The 18,332-nt window shown below is 43.4% G+C and overlaps 1 protein-coding gene across 1 annotated transcript in view; it reads right to left on the bottom strand.

Annotated features, from left to right (window-relative positions):
- The window catches only part of EML6 (EMAP like 6), a gene marked incomplete at its 5' end in the record, with an annotated part of 200,028 nt that overhangs the window by 29,597 nt on the left and 152,099 nt on the right, over positions 1–18,332 (bottom strand). Inside the window, 4 exons of the mRNA XM_079792522.1 lie at positions 4,244–4,370; positions 4,468–4,669; positions 11,641–11,817; positions 14,571–14,659. Coding sequence (XP_079648648.1) covers positions 4,244–4,370; positions 4,468–4,669; positions 11,641–11,817; positions 14,571–14,659 — 595 coding nt within the window. The remainder of the gene's footprint in view (positions 1–4,243; positions 4,371–4,467; positions 4,670–11,640; positions 11,818–14,570; positions 14,660–18,332) is intronic.

Here is an 18,332-nt window from a genome sequence, read left to right as displayed (position 1 = left end):
CATCTTTAATTGGTTGTATATACACTGCTGTAATACTGGGTAATAAATACCTGTGTATCTTCAAAGGCGTTTACAGATAATAGTAATTGCTGTTTAACATTAAAATGGCCTGAGGTTCTTTTCTGTGATAACAACACCTGTTTCCATTGGGGGGGGGGGGGGACCTCAAGGAGAAGGAGCTGGGTATTTCCCACGCGCCCTTTCATATCTCCACCCTGCTCTCCAAGGCCGCCTCTGGGGACTGCACCACTGGATTCGCTTTCAGCTTCCGACTGGATTCAGCGCCAGAGAGGCACCGGAGGAGAGGGTGCACGGAGAACGCCGTCTGTTCTCCTGATACCTCCGGGCTGGGCCTCCGGCTGGTTACCTTCAGCCCTCCCCCCCAGGTCTCGGCTCTCATAATGTGGCCCACTCCTGCCGCTGTTCTCCACCTCTGGCAACAGCTTCCTCCCTTCACCCCTCCTGGCCCAGGTACGGTAATGGCTTCCAGCTGTTGCTGTCCCCAAGGCTGCCCCATCCCCATTGTTGCCCTTATTATTGCTCAGACCTTTGTTAATCGTTCCTTCTCCTTCGTTAAGCTCTCCCCAAACTACTCCCTTTCAGAGTATTTCTCTTTTTCTTGCTGGGGCCTCAACTGCCACAGAGTTCAGGCCAAACTTGAAAGATTTAAGATTATTCCTTTCCCTGTCTACTAGTTTTATGAAATGCTATTTCAGGTACTACGTGTCCTATGTTTTTGTATTCTATGAAGCCAACGTTCGGGAACTTGAGCCAAGAATCAAAATGAGAGAAGAGAAAGGTCTCTGAAGTTTTGGGCCACACCATCCAATGTAATCTTCAGAAATACAACATACCACATGGTGCAGTCAAGACAGCAAAAAACAAAACACAAAAACTCCCATTGAAACAAGGCTAAAAAGAGTTAAATTCAAAAATCAACATAACTTGAAAAAAGAGTATTTTTTTTCTATTTTAGTCTACAATAATTTAAGCAACCTCGTCTAGCGGTTATGGGGAGCAAAGCAATGCGCACTCGATAGAGACCAGATTCCATGCTTAGGACAGGAAAGCCAAAGACAAGTGTGGATCTCTTGTCAAACAACAAGGACAATTCCAGAAATGTACGCAGGTGTTATACCAAAGCCACACACACCAACCCCAAGAAGGCTCAGTTAAAAACTCAATAGTGACAAGTTAGACATGAAACAATAACAAGCCATTCGTTATAATCAGTTGAGCCTAAAAGAGTTATACATACTATTACTTCAAGAAACAAATAATATAAACCATGCTTTAAGAAATGAATATATACCAATAGTCATCAATTAACTTGTGCTCAGTTTACCATAAAAAATGAGGTTAGAAGGAGTGAAAAATGACTTCTTGATTTAAGAAATAAAATCCTGTTTTTTAATTGATATGCCTTCCCCTGGCACTGAATGGGTATTCCAAGCCCATGTCTCTTGTGGTCCTTGAGTCTTTGTCCCCCATTAGTCTTATGGGCACATGCTTGGGTGTTTAGAAAAAGCACCCAGATCCAGGCAGGTATCTGCAGCTACACACAGACAGGAACAACAAGGGGAAGGTCAAGCAGAGCCTCGGGCCTGGAATCAGCAGGGCTTGATGTGGTCAAAGGGAGCGGTCCTGAACATTGCCCGGAGAACCTGGGTGCTGCCTGGCCTCATGTGGTCTGAGGCCCCAGCCATTCTCTGGCTCGGCCTCTCTCTCACTCCTGGGACACTGGAGTCCGTGGAACCCAGTCTGTACCCTAGGTGAGCCCTCTGCTGACTGATCGTTAGGAGCCCTCCCTGCCCCAGGGCTCCTGCCCCACCTTCCCTTTCTCCTCCTGCTTTCTCACAAATTCTCTGAAGGCCCTGCCTTGCCTGGCACCCCTTTGTCTTTTCTCCCGTTCAGAGCTGCCTACAGTCACATCTCTGAGGTTCAGGCTCCCCTAAAATTACCGACAATGACTGGTGGACACGCTTGTTCTCAGTTCTGATTAGGGTTTGCCCCTTGGAGGCTGCTAACTCAGACACCATTCACGGTTCCTCCTCTGCTCACCCCTTCCTGCTATGGCCTGCTTTGCTCCCAGCATGCTGTGCGGTGCTCTTTGCTTTCAGCCCCAGTGGGAACGCATGCTGGTGTAAGTTATCAGAGACACTGCTATGTACAGAAAAGGCTTGATTATTCCTCTGGACCCTGTGTTTATCTTAAAATTGTGTTCTTCACAACATGTTTTCTTCACTATACCCTGGTGTGAATTTTTTTTAATGCAAATCAAGTACTAAAATAACTCCCCCCCCACACACACACATATCTCATAATACTATGAAGCACTTTTTTTCTTTTGTATCAATAAAAAAAAAAAGCCAATCCTGTGTATGCTATGAAGAAGTTTTCAATCTGGCGTATTGAAGAAAATGAGGAAACTTCAAAATTCTGGATTTTAAGATAGAAAATTCTTCTCAGGGTCATCTCTACCTTCACCTCGTCCACCTCTCCCTGCATTGAGCGGGTATGAGATTTTTATAGACCTGCCCAGAGACACACCGAGACCAGGAAAGGTTCAGAGGAGCCTCACTTTGGGTTGGAGATCAGCTGTAGTGTTTGGAAGTAGGCATTTGGTTAGATTACTAATCTTAGGGGCCATTCTACAAGCACTGGCTGTAGACATCGTCCACAGCAACCTTGGAATAATAGCCAAGTCAACTCATTACATAATGTCATGTGAAATTGGAAAGATTGGGCAATTTTCTTTCAAAAGAATGTTTAATTTATGCCAAATGTTTTTGGTTTTTTTTAAATATATATTTTTATTGATTTCAGAGAGGAAGGGAGAAGGAGAGAGAATCATTGATTGGCTGCCTCTTGAACACCCCCTACTGGGGGATTGAACCCACAACCCAGGGCATGTGCCCTTGACAGGAATCGAAACTGGGACCCTTCAGTCCCCAGGCCGGTGCTCTAACTGAGCCAAACCGGCTAGAGCTGCCAAATGATTTTTCAAGTAGATTATTTAAGTGGAAGGCTTATTCATGGACATATTCATAGTGCATATGGTTCTTTTTTTCTTGGTTCTTAATATTAGTCCTTTACATTTATTGCCTCTTTTCAAAAACTACATTGCAAGCAAAATAAACTATAATTTACAGACTACTGCAGAAATACCTATATAATTTTTTTTAAAAAAAATCAAAAGAGAAGTCTGAACCTTTGTGGTAGCATCTGGCAAAGATTCTAGGGAGGAATTACGGTTTTTTCACATCAGATTCAATCTTCTTGCCTGCAGCACACCCACCCTTTCTCAACTGAAGCAGGAGGGGAAGTGGCATTTTATCTCTTTGTATGATAAGTCCTACCTAATAGCAAAAGGTGCTATTATTAAATAGTTATTATTGGGCAGAAAGCCATACTGAGTGCAAAAAACAACTTGAGTCTCATCAACTACAGACATCAGGGTATCCATCAATGTGAAGAGCCCATAGAGAATTCTTAAACATCTAAGATCCATGAAATTCTCTTTAAGATGTTAAAAGTCATTATCCAATACTTATCTTCCCTCCTATGAATATGGCAAATTAAGTAATAGTAGTACATTTAAACAAAATTTTTAAACAAATGATAGAACATTTGATAATTTCTCTTATTGATTACAATAATAATTTACAAATAACACATCAAAAAGGCCTAAAATAATACCAGCAATTTTCCTTCTCCACAGAGGATCCAAGACAACCAAATCAATAGGCCTGGAATTGCCAAACACACCTGAACGAATGTGGGCAGGCGAAGACAGTAAGAGAAGGTACACCACGTGACACAGAGTAATGCGCAGACTCTGCTTAGAATGGAGGATTACTGTCACACCCACAAATATTCCCTCCTGACCCCAGAAGCCCGCCCTCCCTCCTACCTGTCTAGTCAGCACACCCATCCCATTCAGGACATCCTCTGGCTATCCGACATCCCCTCTGGGCAAGGGAAGCCTCGTCCAACCCACTCTCATGTCTGTTCAAGTCATTCCATAAATACCTTTGGCAAAGAGTAACCCACCCTTTGCCATATATTGAGGGCTGTGGGCAACTTTTGCCAAATTCAGCTCATGTGCAGGTTAAGACTCTGTGCATACACATAAAAGACTAGCTTAGGTAGCAACTTGGAGGGCAAAGAAAATGCACTGTGGTTTACACGAGTCTCTCGTCGACAGGTGTGATAAATGCCAACAAACCTGGCGACGCCATACCTTTCTTCCATGGAAACCTCTTTCATCTGCTGGTGTGGTTTGGTGCCCTCCATTTCCCTGATGCTCACGGCATAGATCTTGGTGGTGTAATCAATAGCCTTTTCTCTGGCAACATCACTGTCATAGCCTCCAACGACAGAAAGATGGGGAGAGGAGTTGGATTGCCACGGCTCAGGAGGGGGTGGGGAGGGAGGTGCGGGTGGCACGCGGCTGTTGGGACTCACCTCCATCCTCTTCGGCGTCGGTGTCCGACTCCTCGCTGTCCACCAGCTTGCTCTCCTGCGTCCCCACAAACTCCCTGGTCCAGATCATCAGGGCCGTGTCGGCGCCCCCTACCGTGAGCAGCACGGAATCATTGTGCAGCCACCTCACGTTGGTGACATGGGCGCTGTGCCCCACGTACTTCTTGAATCGCGCGTGCTGGCCCTGTGAAGCCAGAAACTGGCCATTACCCCATCGGGAGCCCCGCTGCTCCTGTCTCCGGGTTATCTCATCCACGTTATTCTCTAGAGTGGCTTCTACTGGGTACGAATGAAAACATTTAAGCAGCAATTCCCTTACCTTCCTCTAGCCTGTAAGCTCTATGAAGGCAGGGAACAGGTCTCGTTTCCCCCTAAAACATTACCTGGCTCATCACAGGTCCCCAGTAAATAATTTGTAAGGGAACAAGTAAAAATGTTGGACTATAGAAGTTATTTCTGGGAGCGTAAGGAAGTATAAGAAGCTTGTTTTTGTTTCTCTCAAATATCAAATGTGGATTCTCCCCAGGGCTCTGGCATAAAACCCTGATTGCGAGTCTGGCTGACATTTGAGATCAGAGGTGTCCTCCCAGTCACTCCCCACAGTGACTTTTGTACCACAGCCCAGACTGGGGCTGATCAGCAAGGGACTTCTAATCCTGGGGCCTCAAGTAAGATTTGAAACACACACACACCGGTTTCTGCCATGGACCCTGGAAACAATTTCTGACACTAGAAACACTCGACTAATGGATTTAAAAACAAAGTAAGCTGCTTTTCAACAAACACATTCGAGTCAACAGGACCCAGGTTGTTAGTAATTTCCGAGAGCTCTTCAGAGTGGCGCGCTCAGGCCCCGCCAGGCTTATCCCAGGAGGGGAAGGACAAGTGAATGTGAGCGGTGGCCGGCCTGCCCGCCCGCCCGCCCCGCCCGGGGCAGCCCTGACAAGTGATGGGGATTTGCAGCTGACATCAGACGCCGGCTTGCATTTCTGGCTCAGGAGCCAGAGTCTGGCTGGCAAAAACAGCTCCGGCAGGAACCATTTAAAAAGGGAGAGTTTTTCCATCCTCTGGCAACTCCCGGGGAATACCTCCCCAGTGTGGGAAGCTGCATGTCCTTTCTGAAGTCCTGGGAGGGCCGTCAGTGCCCCAGAGGAACGCTTTATTCAATAACTGACAAGAGGCTCCCAGAGGGGTTTGGACCGGCGCCCTGGGGAACCTAAAACCGCCACAAGCAGGCAGCAGGCAACAGGTGCAGGGGAGTGTGTGACTTTAAAAGACTCTTGGTCGGATCGCTCTGGATTTGGCCGACCCTACCTGACAGCAGAGTGGGCCCGCCCACTCGTCAGCAGAGTGCTGAGTCTAGAGGATGAGGGAAGCAGGCAGGTGGGCAGCATTTCCAGGAAGCCCTCCAGAGCCACTAGCTTATGACGGGAACAGGCAGAGCCAAATAAGGATTTCCCCTGGGAACCACCGTGCGACCAGATGAGACCCAGAGGCACGGACGCGAAGGGGACAGTCAGGGTGGCAGCCGCTGTGAGTCCTGCCGGTCTTCCTGCTGGAAGCAAGAACCAAGCCATTATGCAAGCTGGGTTCTTGAGAGAAGGAGAAAGTAAGAGAATTTGAGAAATGCCTCTCCATACTCACTTACATGAAGGAACACGGGGTTTTTAGATGGGGGTGGAAGATAGAATCCAAAAGGAAAGGTGGGGGCGGGGGGCGGGGGGAGGAGCAGAAGGAATATCCTAAGATGATCAATCCGAATCTTTGCAGAGGCAAAGAAAGTGGACCAAAGAGGTAAGAAAAAGGGAACGTTTCTGAGTCAATTCCAGCAAAGGGTGATTCAAGATTCTCACAACAGGAAGCAGGATTACTGCTCCATGGAACAATTAAAAGGAATTCACTGTTCTCGGAAGGTTCCAGGAAACCAGCTGCTCCCCGGGAGGAAGAGGCGGGCAGGGGTGATTGGCGGTTCTCTTAGGGCCTATGGGAGCAGCCTCCTGAAGAGCTGGCACGGCCAGTCAGATGCCCTGTCCTTCTGGGTCATCATGCCAGATCCGGCATTTCTGCTACAGCCATCAGGACTCACTACCACGACTCTCCTCTTCCACCAAATTCTGAAAGAATGGAGAATCTGCCCCGGCCAGAGTGGCTCAGTTGGTTGAGCATCATCCTGTGCACCAAAAGGTCACCAGTTCGATTCCTTGTCAGGGCACATGGCCAAGTTGTGGGCTGGAGTGTGTACAGGAGGCAACAGATCAATGTTTCTTCCTCACATTGATGTTTCTCTCCCTTCCTAAGAAAATCAATAAAAACATATTTTTAGCTTTAGAATGGAGGACATGGTGATATTTCAAACTCTCCAGTCTAGTGGAAGGGCATAGCTTTGAAAAAGAAGGGCAGATATGGGAAGCAATCAGCGAGCTATATAGATGGTGTCGAAAGACAGAACTGAACGTGGTTTAACTGGGAAAATGGGTGGGCTCTGGCAAAGGAGAGTCTATCTCGTGGAGGCTGGAAACCATGTGATTGTCAGGGAACTAATAATGTCATCACAGAGATTTTAAACTATGAAACTGAATATATAAGTGTAGGGAGCCTCGGACTGACCTGCTGGCAAAGTCGCAAACAAGTCCCAGCTTGGAGAGCACAGCCCTCTAAGCATAATTAAGCTTGATCTTGTGACTGTTCCCTAGATCTTTCCTGGGTAGCTAATGGGCTAAGGGAGGTGCAGCAAGTGCTGCCAAAACAAGTGAAACTTATAAGAACATTGTAAATTACCTTGTTTACCTCTGACTATAAAATAAACCATCAGCTTACAGTCTGGATCTGTTCTGTGGCCTCAGCCAGGCACAGAAGATCCACCTAGAGCCTAGATCCAGCTTATTCTCTTTGTCTGTCTTTTCTTCATCCTTCACCGGCCCTCCCTCAGGCTCGCGGAACCCTTGGCTGTGCTGGCACGGCACATATAAGGACCCATGATTGTCATGAAAGAAAAATGCTGGGAAGACATACCTAGTAACTCATAGGAAGGGAGAACAAGGAAAAGGGCCAAGAAGAAGATATCACTTTAGAATCTAACAAATGGAACTTGATCTTTGGACACAAAGAGATATGTGTGGTGATTAGATCTCATAGGTATCACCAACACTTGATGACATGGAGCTCAATGCTAGAATATTGCAATGGGATGCTGTCTTAGTCTGGTTGGGCTTCCATAACAAAATATGACATGCTGGCTTAAACAACAAATTTATTTCCCACCGTTCTGGAGGCTGGGACATCTAAGGTTTGGTTTCTGGTGAGAGCCTTCTTCCTGGCTTATGGACACCATCTTCTCACTGTGGGCTCCATGGCCTTTCCCGGGTGCATTGGTGCATGGAGAGAGAGAATGTGCTCTTTGGTGTCTCTAATGAGGGCACTAATCCCATTGGATCTGGGTCCCACACTTATGACTTTATTTGGCCTTAATTGTTTTTCTAAAAGCCCTGTTCTCAAATATAGTCACACTGGGGGTTAGGGGTTCAGCATTTGGATTTTGATTGGGACACATTCAGTCCATAACAGATGGTGAACTTTGTCTAACACACCCAGAGCAGTGGGGGAGTGTAAACAGACAGGTGGAAATAGTCATCAAGTTGGGTCTATGTATTTGGAAGGAAAAGTGTGCCAGAAAATCATATTTTAAAAAAAGAGGAGGAAGAGAAGTGATACTATCAAGGAGTTTATTAGCCAATGGTTTTCGAATGCTTTTAAATTATGAAACTATTTCTTTAACCAAATGTTACAAAGTAGTACTGAAGAATAAAAAGATAAGTAATCCAATGTAAAACAATGGACAAAAGATCTGTACTTCACAGATGGCCAATAAGCAAATGAAAAGCCCTCAGCATCATTAGTCCTCAGGGAAATGCAAATTAAAAACATAAAGCCCTCATACTACCTACACCCAGGACAGCTAAATTTCACAAGTCTGACAACACTGATGTTGGCAGCTAGAACTTGCTTATATTTCTGGTGGGAATGGAAAATGGAAAAAGATCTGGCAGTTACTTAAAAAGTTAAACACACATTTTCTCCTATGACCCAGAAATTCTACTCCTACGTATTTACTTAAGAGAAAGAAAACATATGCCCACAAAGACTTGTCCATAAATGTTCATAGCAGCTTTATTATAACCGAACAGTGGAAAAACCAGGTGTCCATCGATAGCCATGTGGATAAACAAACTACTGTATCCATACAGTGGCATTCCACTCAGCTATAAAGATATGACTGACTGTTCTTACCCACAACAACATGCAGGAATCTCAGAAACAGCATCTGAGTGAAAGAAGCCAGACACAAAACAGCACCTACTTGACTATTCCATTTCCATTCATGTGAAGTTCTGGAACAGGTACAACTAATCTATGATGAAAAACACTGGAATATTTTTTTTCATCTGAGGGTAGAGATTGGCCTGGAAGGAGCATGAGGAAACTTACTGGGATGATGATAATGTGCATCTTGACAGGTGTTTGGATTACGTAGGTGTGTTTGTCTAAGTTCATCAAAAGGAACCTTAACACTTGTGCATTACAACTGTATATAAATTTTACCTAAAACATACCACAAATAAACGTTGAACTCTAGGTAATGATATGCATAGTAACTCATTAGGGGTAAGTATCCTGATGTCCACAATCTACGTTGAATTGTAGACTCTAGGTGGTGGGGTTCACTGTATCATTCCTTCACCTTACCTGTATGTTTGAAATTTTTTCTAACAAACTGTTGTAAAAAAAATATCTTACACAGAGAATCAACATATGAAATACAAAACACAGTGACTAGTTGAAGCAGAGGTGGGGCCCCAGGCCCCTCCCACTGCCCCCTACTCTGTTTCCTGGGGTGGTCCCTGAGGAACCTCCCTGGAACTCTGGGAGTCTGAGGAATACAGGGTGACATTACTATAGACAGCACACGTGGTGAGGCTGGGATGGGGGTGATGAATTCCAGGACCAACAATAAACCTAGCCCTGGAGCATGATGCAATAGCATTTTGGGGATTTCAGCTATCTGAATATAGGCCCAAACCTTAAGTCTACTAATGCCAGGACAAGCCTAATTGTTCTGCTAGCAGTCTCATTTCAAATAATGTAAAAGTAGCCAGGAAAATTGCTACATAAAAGGGAATTCTGATCAAATAGGAAGAGCTGGTAACTGACAGTGAAGTGTTGATCACTGGGAGTGAATCTCAGAAAAGACCACCAAAAATTATTTCCTAACCAGATATTAACGAATGAACGAGGAGAGAGGAAGGCATCTAAAGATACCCAAATGGCTGTGGAGGGAACTGGTGTGTTCAGGTAAATGTACAAATGAGAAGAGGAGTGAAAAACAAGGATGAATACAAAAGTCTTGCACCGACAACTTTGATACAGTTTTAGAATATTAAAGTAAAAAGCTAAGAAAACTGAAAAGGAATTTCTGTATATAAGGCTAATAAGAAAAATACAGAAACACTAGGAACACTTTTTAGATCAGATGGTTTAATATGAACAGAAAGCAGACTGATTGCCTTAAAGAGAATGCTCTTCAAACCAGGAAGGACAAAACAGAGCTCATGTACCTGAGTACAGGTACCTTGCAATGTGACCACAGAAGTAAAATCAGGAATGCCCAAGGAGTTTAGAAGCCAGGAGAGGCGACATCGAACACAAAAAGGCTCCTCTATCTAAAAGGGAAAACAAGTGGACTCTGGCAAATATTGATTCATGAGTTGATGCAATCTCTGGAAAATTCTAGCGTGAATTATTACACAGAAGGTCTTATAAGCACTTGGAAAAGGAAGTAATGATTACTGGGCAGCAACAGGGCTTCACTGTGAACTAACCCCACGTTTTCCAGGTTGGTTTGTTGGAAGGGGAGATTAGGGACCCCAGAGACACACTCAATCTGGCTTTTCGCAAGATTTGTGCCAAGTCTGTAGTGATGTCTTGTTGCACTAGAGAGGGAAAGGTGAGGTCCAATACAGCACAATCAGATAGAGGTAAACGTCTGTTTCTGACTGAAGAACTGAAATTAAATGTGTGCACTAACAACAGCATGTCAGATTGAATGGGGGCTCCTGGCAGAGGCAGTTGGGTGTTCTAGTCTGTATTTTTTCTTTCACATGACTTAGAGCTCACACTGGTGAAATCACAGGATGACATGAGGCTGGAAGGGAAAGTAAATACTCTGAGAAAGTATTTAAAAGATGTTGACAGGCTGGAACAATGAGATAAAATGAACAAGATAAGTCTTATTTGGTACAAACATGAAGTTCTGTCCTCAGAATTTAGAAAGTCAGTTGTGTATGATGGGGGTTATAACCTAAACATTTTGGGCAATGATGTCTATGATTCGATTATATAGGGTGGCAACCAAGAGCTGATGCCATTTTAATTTAATTTAAAACAAATATAAAATCAAGACAAGAAGATGAAAGTCCTCCTGTACCCTGAGCTGCTCAGAGGACATCGGAAGCACTGAGCTCAGTCTTAGATGAGACAATCTGAAATGGAATAAAATGGAGTGTGCTTCCAGGGAGGGGCAGCTGGAAACCACGTCACACAGGGAACGGTGAAGACCTGGGGATGGCAGCCTGGCGAGAATGAAGCTCTAGGAAGTCAAAGGTGGCCCTCCTGTGTATGAGGCTGTTAGAGGACCCGAGTCAACCAAGGATGATTCTGAAGGCAGAACTTTGGCTAAAGAGAAAACATTTCCGTTCAAGATAGAACAGAAACGTTTTTAACAACTGGGACTATTTTCAATGAATGGGATGCTTCGGGAGGTAAGGAGTTCTTCATCTCGGGAAGTATGCCAGTACATGTTAGAAAGACACGGGTCCAAGAGGTTCTGAAGAAAATTCTTACATGCCGTTCTGTGAGGTGTTGGATTTGATGACCAATGAAGGCCTTTCAAGGAGAAATCCAATGCCACAGACTGACTCAAATTAGTAAACATACCATCATGAAGCTTGGTATTTATACAGCATACATAACGACGGCACTGTAGACAACATTGTTGATGGGTAGGCCTTCAATGTTTAAAAATCCGCTTAGGTATGGTACGTAGATTTGGGATGCTTAATGAGACTGAGCAAGTATATATATAATAAAGTGCAATATTACCTTGACAGGATACGAAAAAAGCTTGACGAACCCGAAATCATCTCCAGTGGCTAAGAGGGAGCAGTCTTTGGTGAGACTGGCAGCGTTGACGTCGGTCACATCGCTGTGTGCGGGCCAGATCCCTTCGCAGGTGGGGCCCAGGACGCAGGTCCACGTGTCCCACTCTATCTTCTCAATCTTAAAAAGAAGGAAAAGAAAATTAATGTATTTTTTGCACAGCCTAGAGATCTTTAGTTTTGTTTAAGAGGAACCATTTGAGGCTGAGTTAGCGCTAAATGATGACTCCGCCCACCTCAGGCACCTGTGTTGGGTGCTGAGGTACACGGTTCTAAGTTGCATTTTAAAGTGCTACATGCATTGTCTTAATCAACACTGCAGTCAAATATCCACAGTCTTCTCTAGATAAGATGAACATTTTGGGAATTATGGAAATCCGATGCTAACATTCTCTAGTTCTTACCTAGATATTTATCATTGTACTAGAGGCCCGGTGCACAACATTCGTGCACGAGTAGGATCCCTAAGCCTGGCCGGTGATCAGGGCCCATCAGGGCTTTCCTCTGGCCGCAGGCAGACACCCGGGACCTGGGCTTCCCTCACAGCCCTGGCTTTGTCCGGAAGATCATCTGGAAGAATGTCTGGTCTAATTAGCATATTATGCTTTTATTATTATAGATTACTATAGATAAGCCATATAAGCTAGATCAGGGTTTCTCAGTGAAAGCACTATTGACATTTCGGGCCGCACAACCCTTTGTTGTCAGGGGCAGTCCTGTGCATGGTAACATGTTTAGCAGCATCCTTGTCCTCCACCCACAGGATGCCAGTAGCACCCCCTCCCCAAGTTGTTCCCAGACATCCCCAATGACCCTGGGGCCCTTGCTCCCAGTTGAGACCACTGAGCACACTGATCAATGAGACTGATTATTTAGCAAACTATTTTAAAAAGTTACAAGACATAACTTTATTTTTTATGGAATGCTTCCTTGGAGGAAAGAATAATCAGATTCTGCAGCTAGCTTAAAATTTTTTATGCTCTGGAGAGACTATCTGAAGAGCTGTTCATACTGATATGAATGTACAGCATTTCGGGAAGCCTTATAACATGAATTTACCTCTTATGCGTATTCTTTTACATAATAATTGTTCATCTATATCAAGTTGCATCCTCTCCCCCTCCCCCCCATCATTTGGTTAAACTGCACTTTATTTTAGTGTACTTATTTGGGGGCACTGGAACAGGATGGGAAAATAAAGGTGAAGTGATGTAAAAATGATGCCTAATATATAGAAGATATCCAGGTAGAGTCACACACAGAGCCCTCCAGATTGGGATCACAGCTCCATGGTCTTCTTACTCTCTTGGAATCTATTTCCCTATATGTAAAATGATATCGACAAACCCTCACACAAGGCTGTTGTGAAAATTAAAATGCAGCCATATGAAGTGCTTGGCACATTCAACTAATGTTCAGGGAATGAATGACACAGTTAAAAATACCCCCTACTCGCGGCTATAAATGTTTCTCCATATGGGACAACACAAATGGATCCTGAGACTACCATGCTAAGTGAAATAAGTCAGACAGAAAAGGACAAGAAACATATGATTTCACTCATATGTGGGATATAAAACAAAAAGCAACAAATGAACCAACAAAACAAAACAAACTCAGACACAGACAACAGTATGATGCTTACTGGAGAGGAAAGGGGGTGAAGGGAGGATGAAGAGTTTAAGGGGTCAAATATATGATGATGGAGGGAGACTAGACTTTGGGTGGTGAATATACAACATAATATACAGATGATAGATTATAGAATTGTACACCTGAAACCTATATAATGTTATTAGCAATCATACCCCCAATAAATTTATTTTTTTTAAAGTTAAAATGAGGACTGATCAGAGGTGAATAAATTGGAATTGGGGGTGTGAGACCAATTGATCAGTAAACAATTTCCATTAATACATTGTCCTCATGTACAAAAACTTGTTTTCCTTTAGAAATGAGGAAAACACTATGAATGTGTGTGTGTCCAATTATCTCCGGGACTACTTGACAATACTGGGATAGTTTATATTACTGGCAAACTGAAGAGAGAGGCAGGTGTTTATCCCTCAGTAGTGTACTTTTATCCACTTTTCCTCAAAGGAAGCAATATTTCCTTTTCTTTCATCAAAGTTTACATTGCCAATACATAAGTCAGATTGTCTCCCAGGACTAATAGGACATTCTTAGAGCTCAGATGGGCAATGACCTTTTGGCCATGAGGGTCATTCTCTGGAAGCACTGTGCAGCTAGCTTTCAGGAAAGAGGCAATTTGTGGATTCAAACATTTTATCTAGGCTTTGATTTCAACAATTAAAAAGTATGTATGGACCTAAGGACATGAGGAAAACAAGGGAAAAAAAGTTTGATAAATCAGGATAGCCAGATCGTGGATAGCTTTTGCTTTGAAAGATCATTTGTCTTGTTATTGTTGCAGAAAATATTACAAATAGTAAACATTGAGAAAGTATGTTTCAAAAATTTACGTTTATAAGAAGCTTTGCACAAAATAACATGTTGAATGGGATGAACAGAATATGTAGCATCTAAATGCTAAGAATATGTAGGATCTTAGTCATTGTCATCAGGCACAGAAAAATTAAGGAGAATTTTAACTGTGCATTGCTACCTCACTGGTATCGGAAATCCATAAATCCCCAGAAAGCAGGAAATCAGACTAAGCAACCAGATTTAAGAAACTATCAAGCATAAAGGTACACTAAATGTAACCCATATTAGTGGATAACAACTGATAGGTTTTATTAAAAATATAAATATTTAATAAAATATTTAATAAAATAAAAATATTAGTGGATAAGAATTGATTGATTAAATCTTCATGAAATATATATTTTAAAGCTTTGTGTAAACTGTTACCTCTGAAGGTCTTATTATATGCCGTTTGCCTCTTGGAGCTTCAAAAAAGAGTTGTTCTTTGGCACCCGAATTAACTTGCAATAATTTTCCTGTTATGACAGAATGAAGTAGAGAGACGATTAAGCTCTTTACTTATTTCTTTTATTATAAAGTGGCTGCAACTATTTTTATTCATTTTAGTCTAAGTTTCATGAATTGAGTAAATACATGGTAGATATTCCAGAAGTAAAGGCAATTACATGCCATGGTGCAAATCCCAAAGCTATGATTTTATTGAATATGGACCTCATAAAATCTGACCTTGAACATCCTTCAAGAATAGAAGAATCATGTTTGCTACGCTTTACTCTGTTGCACTGAAAGTAGCCATTTTTCCAAAGCCTGACAAAATCCACTTTTTGCTCTTTTTTTCTGTTGCCTCCCAGCAACGATGTAGTCAGAGCAGACTGCTTTGGCAAGAATTATGGCATCGGAAGTGAGAGCCTTGCCTCAAGGATTCACATTTACTCCAGTCTAAGTTCTCAATGTGCCCTTTCAAGCTTAGAAACAGGAAGATAAGGACACACAAAATAAACTACGAATGCTCATTCCCCTCTCCTCTCCCACCTTACTTGAAAATTTGTAGAGAAATCCAAGACTTTCCCAAAACAAAATGTTCAGCAAAAATAGTCTTTCACTGTGATATAAATGTATAATCTTGGGTTCATTTTGATTAACGTTGAAAAAGATAAGATTTCCTACTTTCCCTCCAACCACATCAATAATCCTTTATGGCTTGAAATTTAAATGACAAAAAAGAGATACACTTTATAGTATTTCTTCAGCTTGTATATACATACACACATAGTATTTCCCCCCTTTCTGTTTTCCCATAACTGTTTATATATAGTAGACTTAAAATGTCCTTCTTGGAAAAATACCAAAATAAGAACCTTGTGGGGTTTATGTCATGTTCTTTAATGGTCAGGTGGACACCACCTAGGTCTAAGATCTCGAGTGGCTAACCTTCAGAGTTGTAGATCTATTTCTAAGTGACTCGTTAAAAACAAGGCTCTCCTCGCCCTGGCCAGTGCGGCTCAGTTGGTTGGAGTGTCATCTCGGGCACCCAAAGATGAGAGGTCCGATCCCTGGTCACGGTGCATGCAGGAGGCAACTGATCAATATTTCTCTCTCACATTGAGAGAGAAATTGTGTGTGTGTGTGTGTGTGTGTGTGTGTGTGTGTGTGTGTGTGTGTCTTCCTCCCTCCCTCTCCCTAAAAAATAAATTTAAAGCTTTTTGTAAAAAATGATAAAAATAATAAAAACAAGGTTCTCTTAGTTCATAACTGAAAACCTCAATCGTTCATAATTTGTTGAGTTTAACACGGTGGTGAGGGGGTTTTGACTTAGCTGTGGGGAGCAAGTGAATTTGAAAATGTTTCCACTAAAATGGGCATTTTCCTGACCTTTTGGCTGAACAGATACACAAATGAGAAAAGGGAATTAAATTAGCTTTGGCTATTTAGCATTATAAGAAAGTGAGTAACCAATATTTTTTTCAATGAGCAAATATATATTTTAGGACTCTCAAGAGGGATTGCAAGTAACAAAGGACGTGGAAAAGGATTCAATAAAAACATTCTTTGAATATAGCTAATTTTAGAAGATTTTTTGGCCACAGGATACTAACAGAACTCAAAGGATTCCAATTCTCAGATGATCCTAACAACTCAGTTTCAAAGATCACACTTAGAAAAACAAACCAAAGACTTTTAAAATAGCTCAGCGAAGTCCTTTAGGGTTGTAAGAATATGAGAGAATCTAAACACCAGAGAGCGGTATGAGAAGTGCTTCGCAGAACCGGAGACACGTGCGGGGACCTGCCCAGCCCAGGTCCCCTCCCCGAGAACTGCCCTCCACGTGACCCAGAGGCCGAGCTGGACAAACTCTCTCCAGGAAAACTGGAATCTGGAGGCTGACTCAGTGGGTGCCGTGCTGAGATTAGAAGCGAGCTTTGGGACTGAGGGTGGCATTCTGGGGCAACAGAGAGTAGGCCGCATGCAAATGATAAGGGAAAGCCCGTCTGTGCAGACAGAGGGGCCAAAGGCAGACACTGAAACACGGCAGGAGAGGAGGGGAGAGGACCCGCCGGCCTGGTTTCTGGGTTTTCCAGTTCATTCCGAAAGCCAGTTCCTAGGCAGATGTTGGTTCCTGTTATTGGAGTCTATGCCATATGCCTATGTCTCTCCATAAACTCATCCTTTATTATTATTTTAAAATTGAAGCTGGATTGAGAAGGTTTCCGGTTCCTTGCAACCCAACGACATGAAGGAAAAATAATTTTTAAGTCAACTATTCGTGTTAGGAAGGTGGAATTATGGGTGTGTATTTCCCCCTCAATTTTCTTTACTGCTATTATTTCATTGTCCTTTTTTTTTTTAGGCATAGAGGAAATATGTAGGTCACCGCTTCTTTTCCCACTGCCTGCTGCCGTGTAATAACTACTGAAATATTCTGAGGACAAGAGCAGAAACAGAGCAAAATGTTGTATAACCCATGTATAGATAATTCACCCCTGAACAGAATAACAGTAACCCCATTCTTTCAGAATCCTCACATTTTTACTCACTAGAAATGTCTACTCACACAGAATGAGGAAACTGAAAGATACAGATGTCCTCATTTCTAAGCAGGTACAGGACATCACACATCCTGCAGGTACACAGAGCTTTCTAGTCCACAAAACGATTCCCACACATCACCCCAGCTGGTATATTATTTACGAGTTAGAACAATCCTAAAATTGGTGCTAAATGTACCAAACATATCAGGCCATTGGCAATGAAAATGGGAATGTGATCTATGGTCGCTCAAACTGTTAATTGTTGAAAGATCGCATAGTCCCGATATCTCCAGAAATGAACTAATAGCAGCCAGAACACATCCTTCCATGATTCCTCTCTCTCTATGCATATTTCTCTCTCTCAAGCATTCTGTGCAGGAGCTTGCAGTCAGGGGTAGCTGTTGTTTCTGCAAAGGCCCAATGCACTTTTTGGTTTTCCTAGGACCTGTGGTTGCCATGGACACGAGAGGCTGCTGAGGCTGCAGGCTGCGCCATTCCCCACCAGAGGAGCCAGCTGGCTCCGGCAAATGTGTTCCCTCTTTTGACAAGATCAAAGGAATGAAACAGATTCCTGCTCCTCAATTCTGCGGTCTGTCCTTTGCAGACCCTCGGGGCTCCGCTGTGAAAGCGAGGCTGGTCTTGAGGCAGCCCGGCCCATTCTGGAGGGCGGGCATTGCGGCACACGATGATCAGGAACATAAAAACACAGATGTAACACATCACATGACAATGAAACTGGACATAAACCAAGGAAGATTCAGGGGCACACTTGCTGTTATTCTCCCGATGGCCTACCCCCTCCTCGCCTTCCCCCCCCGACCCAAATCAGAAGTATTCTGTTCTCCTCTCAATCCTAGAAACCATTGGTCCAATCCTCTCATCTGACTGAAGGGGCCACTTAGGAAGAGAGGCAAGGTGGCTTTTCGAAAACCTCAGCATCTTAACTGCCAGTCTCTTTCCCATCACCCTGGACCACAGACACTGGCTTTGGGCAGAATTTTGGAAATGGTGAGGTCGTCTCTTTCCCTGCAAAAGTGACGGTTCCACATTGGGTGACTTTAATAGACCTTCTCCTAGGCCCGTGGTCGGCAAACTGCGGCTCGCGAGCCACATGCGGCTCTTTGGCCCCTTGAGTGTGGCTCTTCCACAAAATACCACA

Source organism: Cnephaeus nilssonii (genome assembly GCF_951640355.1).
Source record: "Cnephaeus nilssonii genome assembly, chromosome: 15".
NCBI lineage: Eukaryota > Metazoa > Chordata > Mammalia > Chiroptera > Vespertilionidae > Cnephaeus > Cnephaeus nilssonii.
The sequence above is the reverse complement of the archived record's forward strand: the minus strand, read 5'-3'. Positions and strand labels throughout refer to the sequence as shown.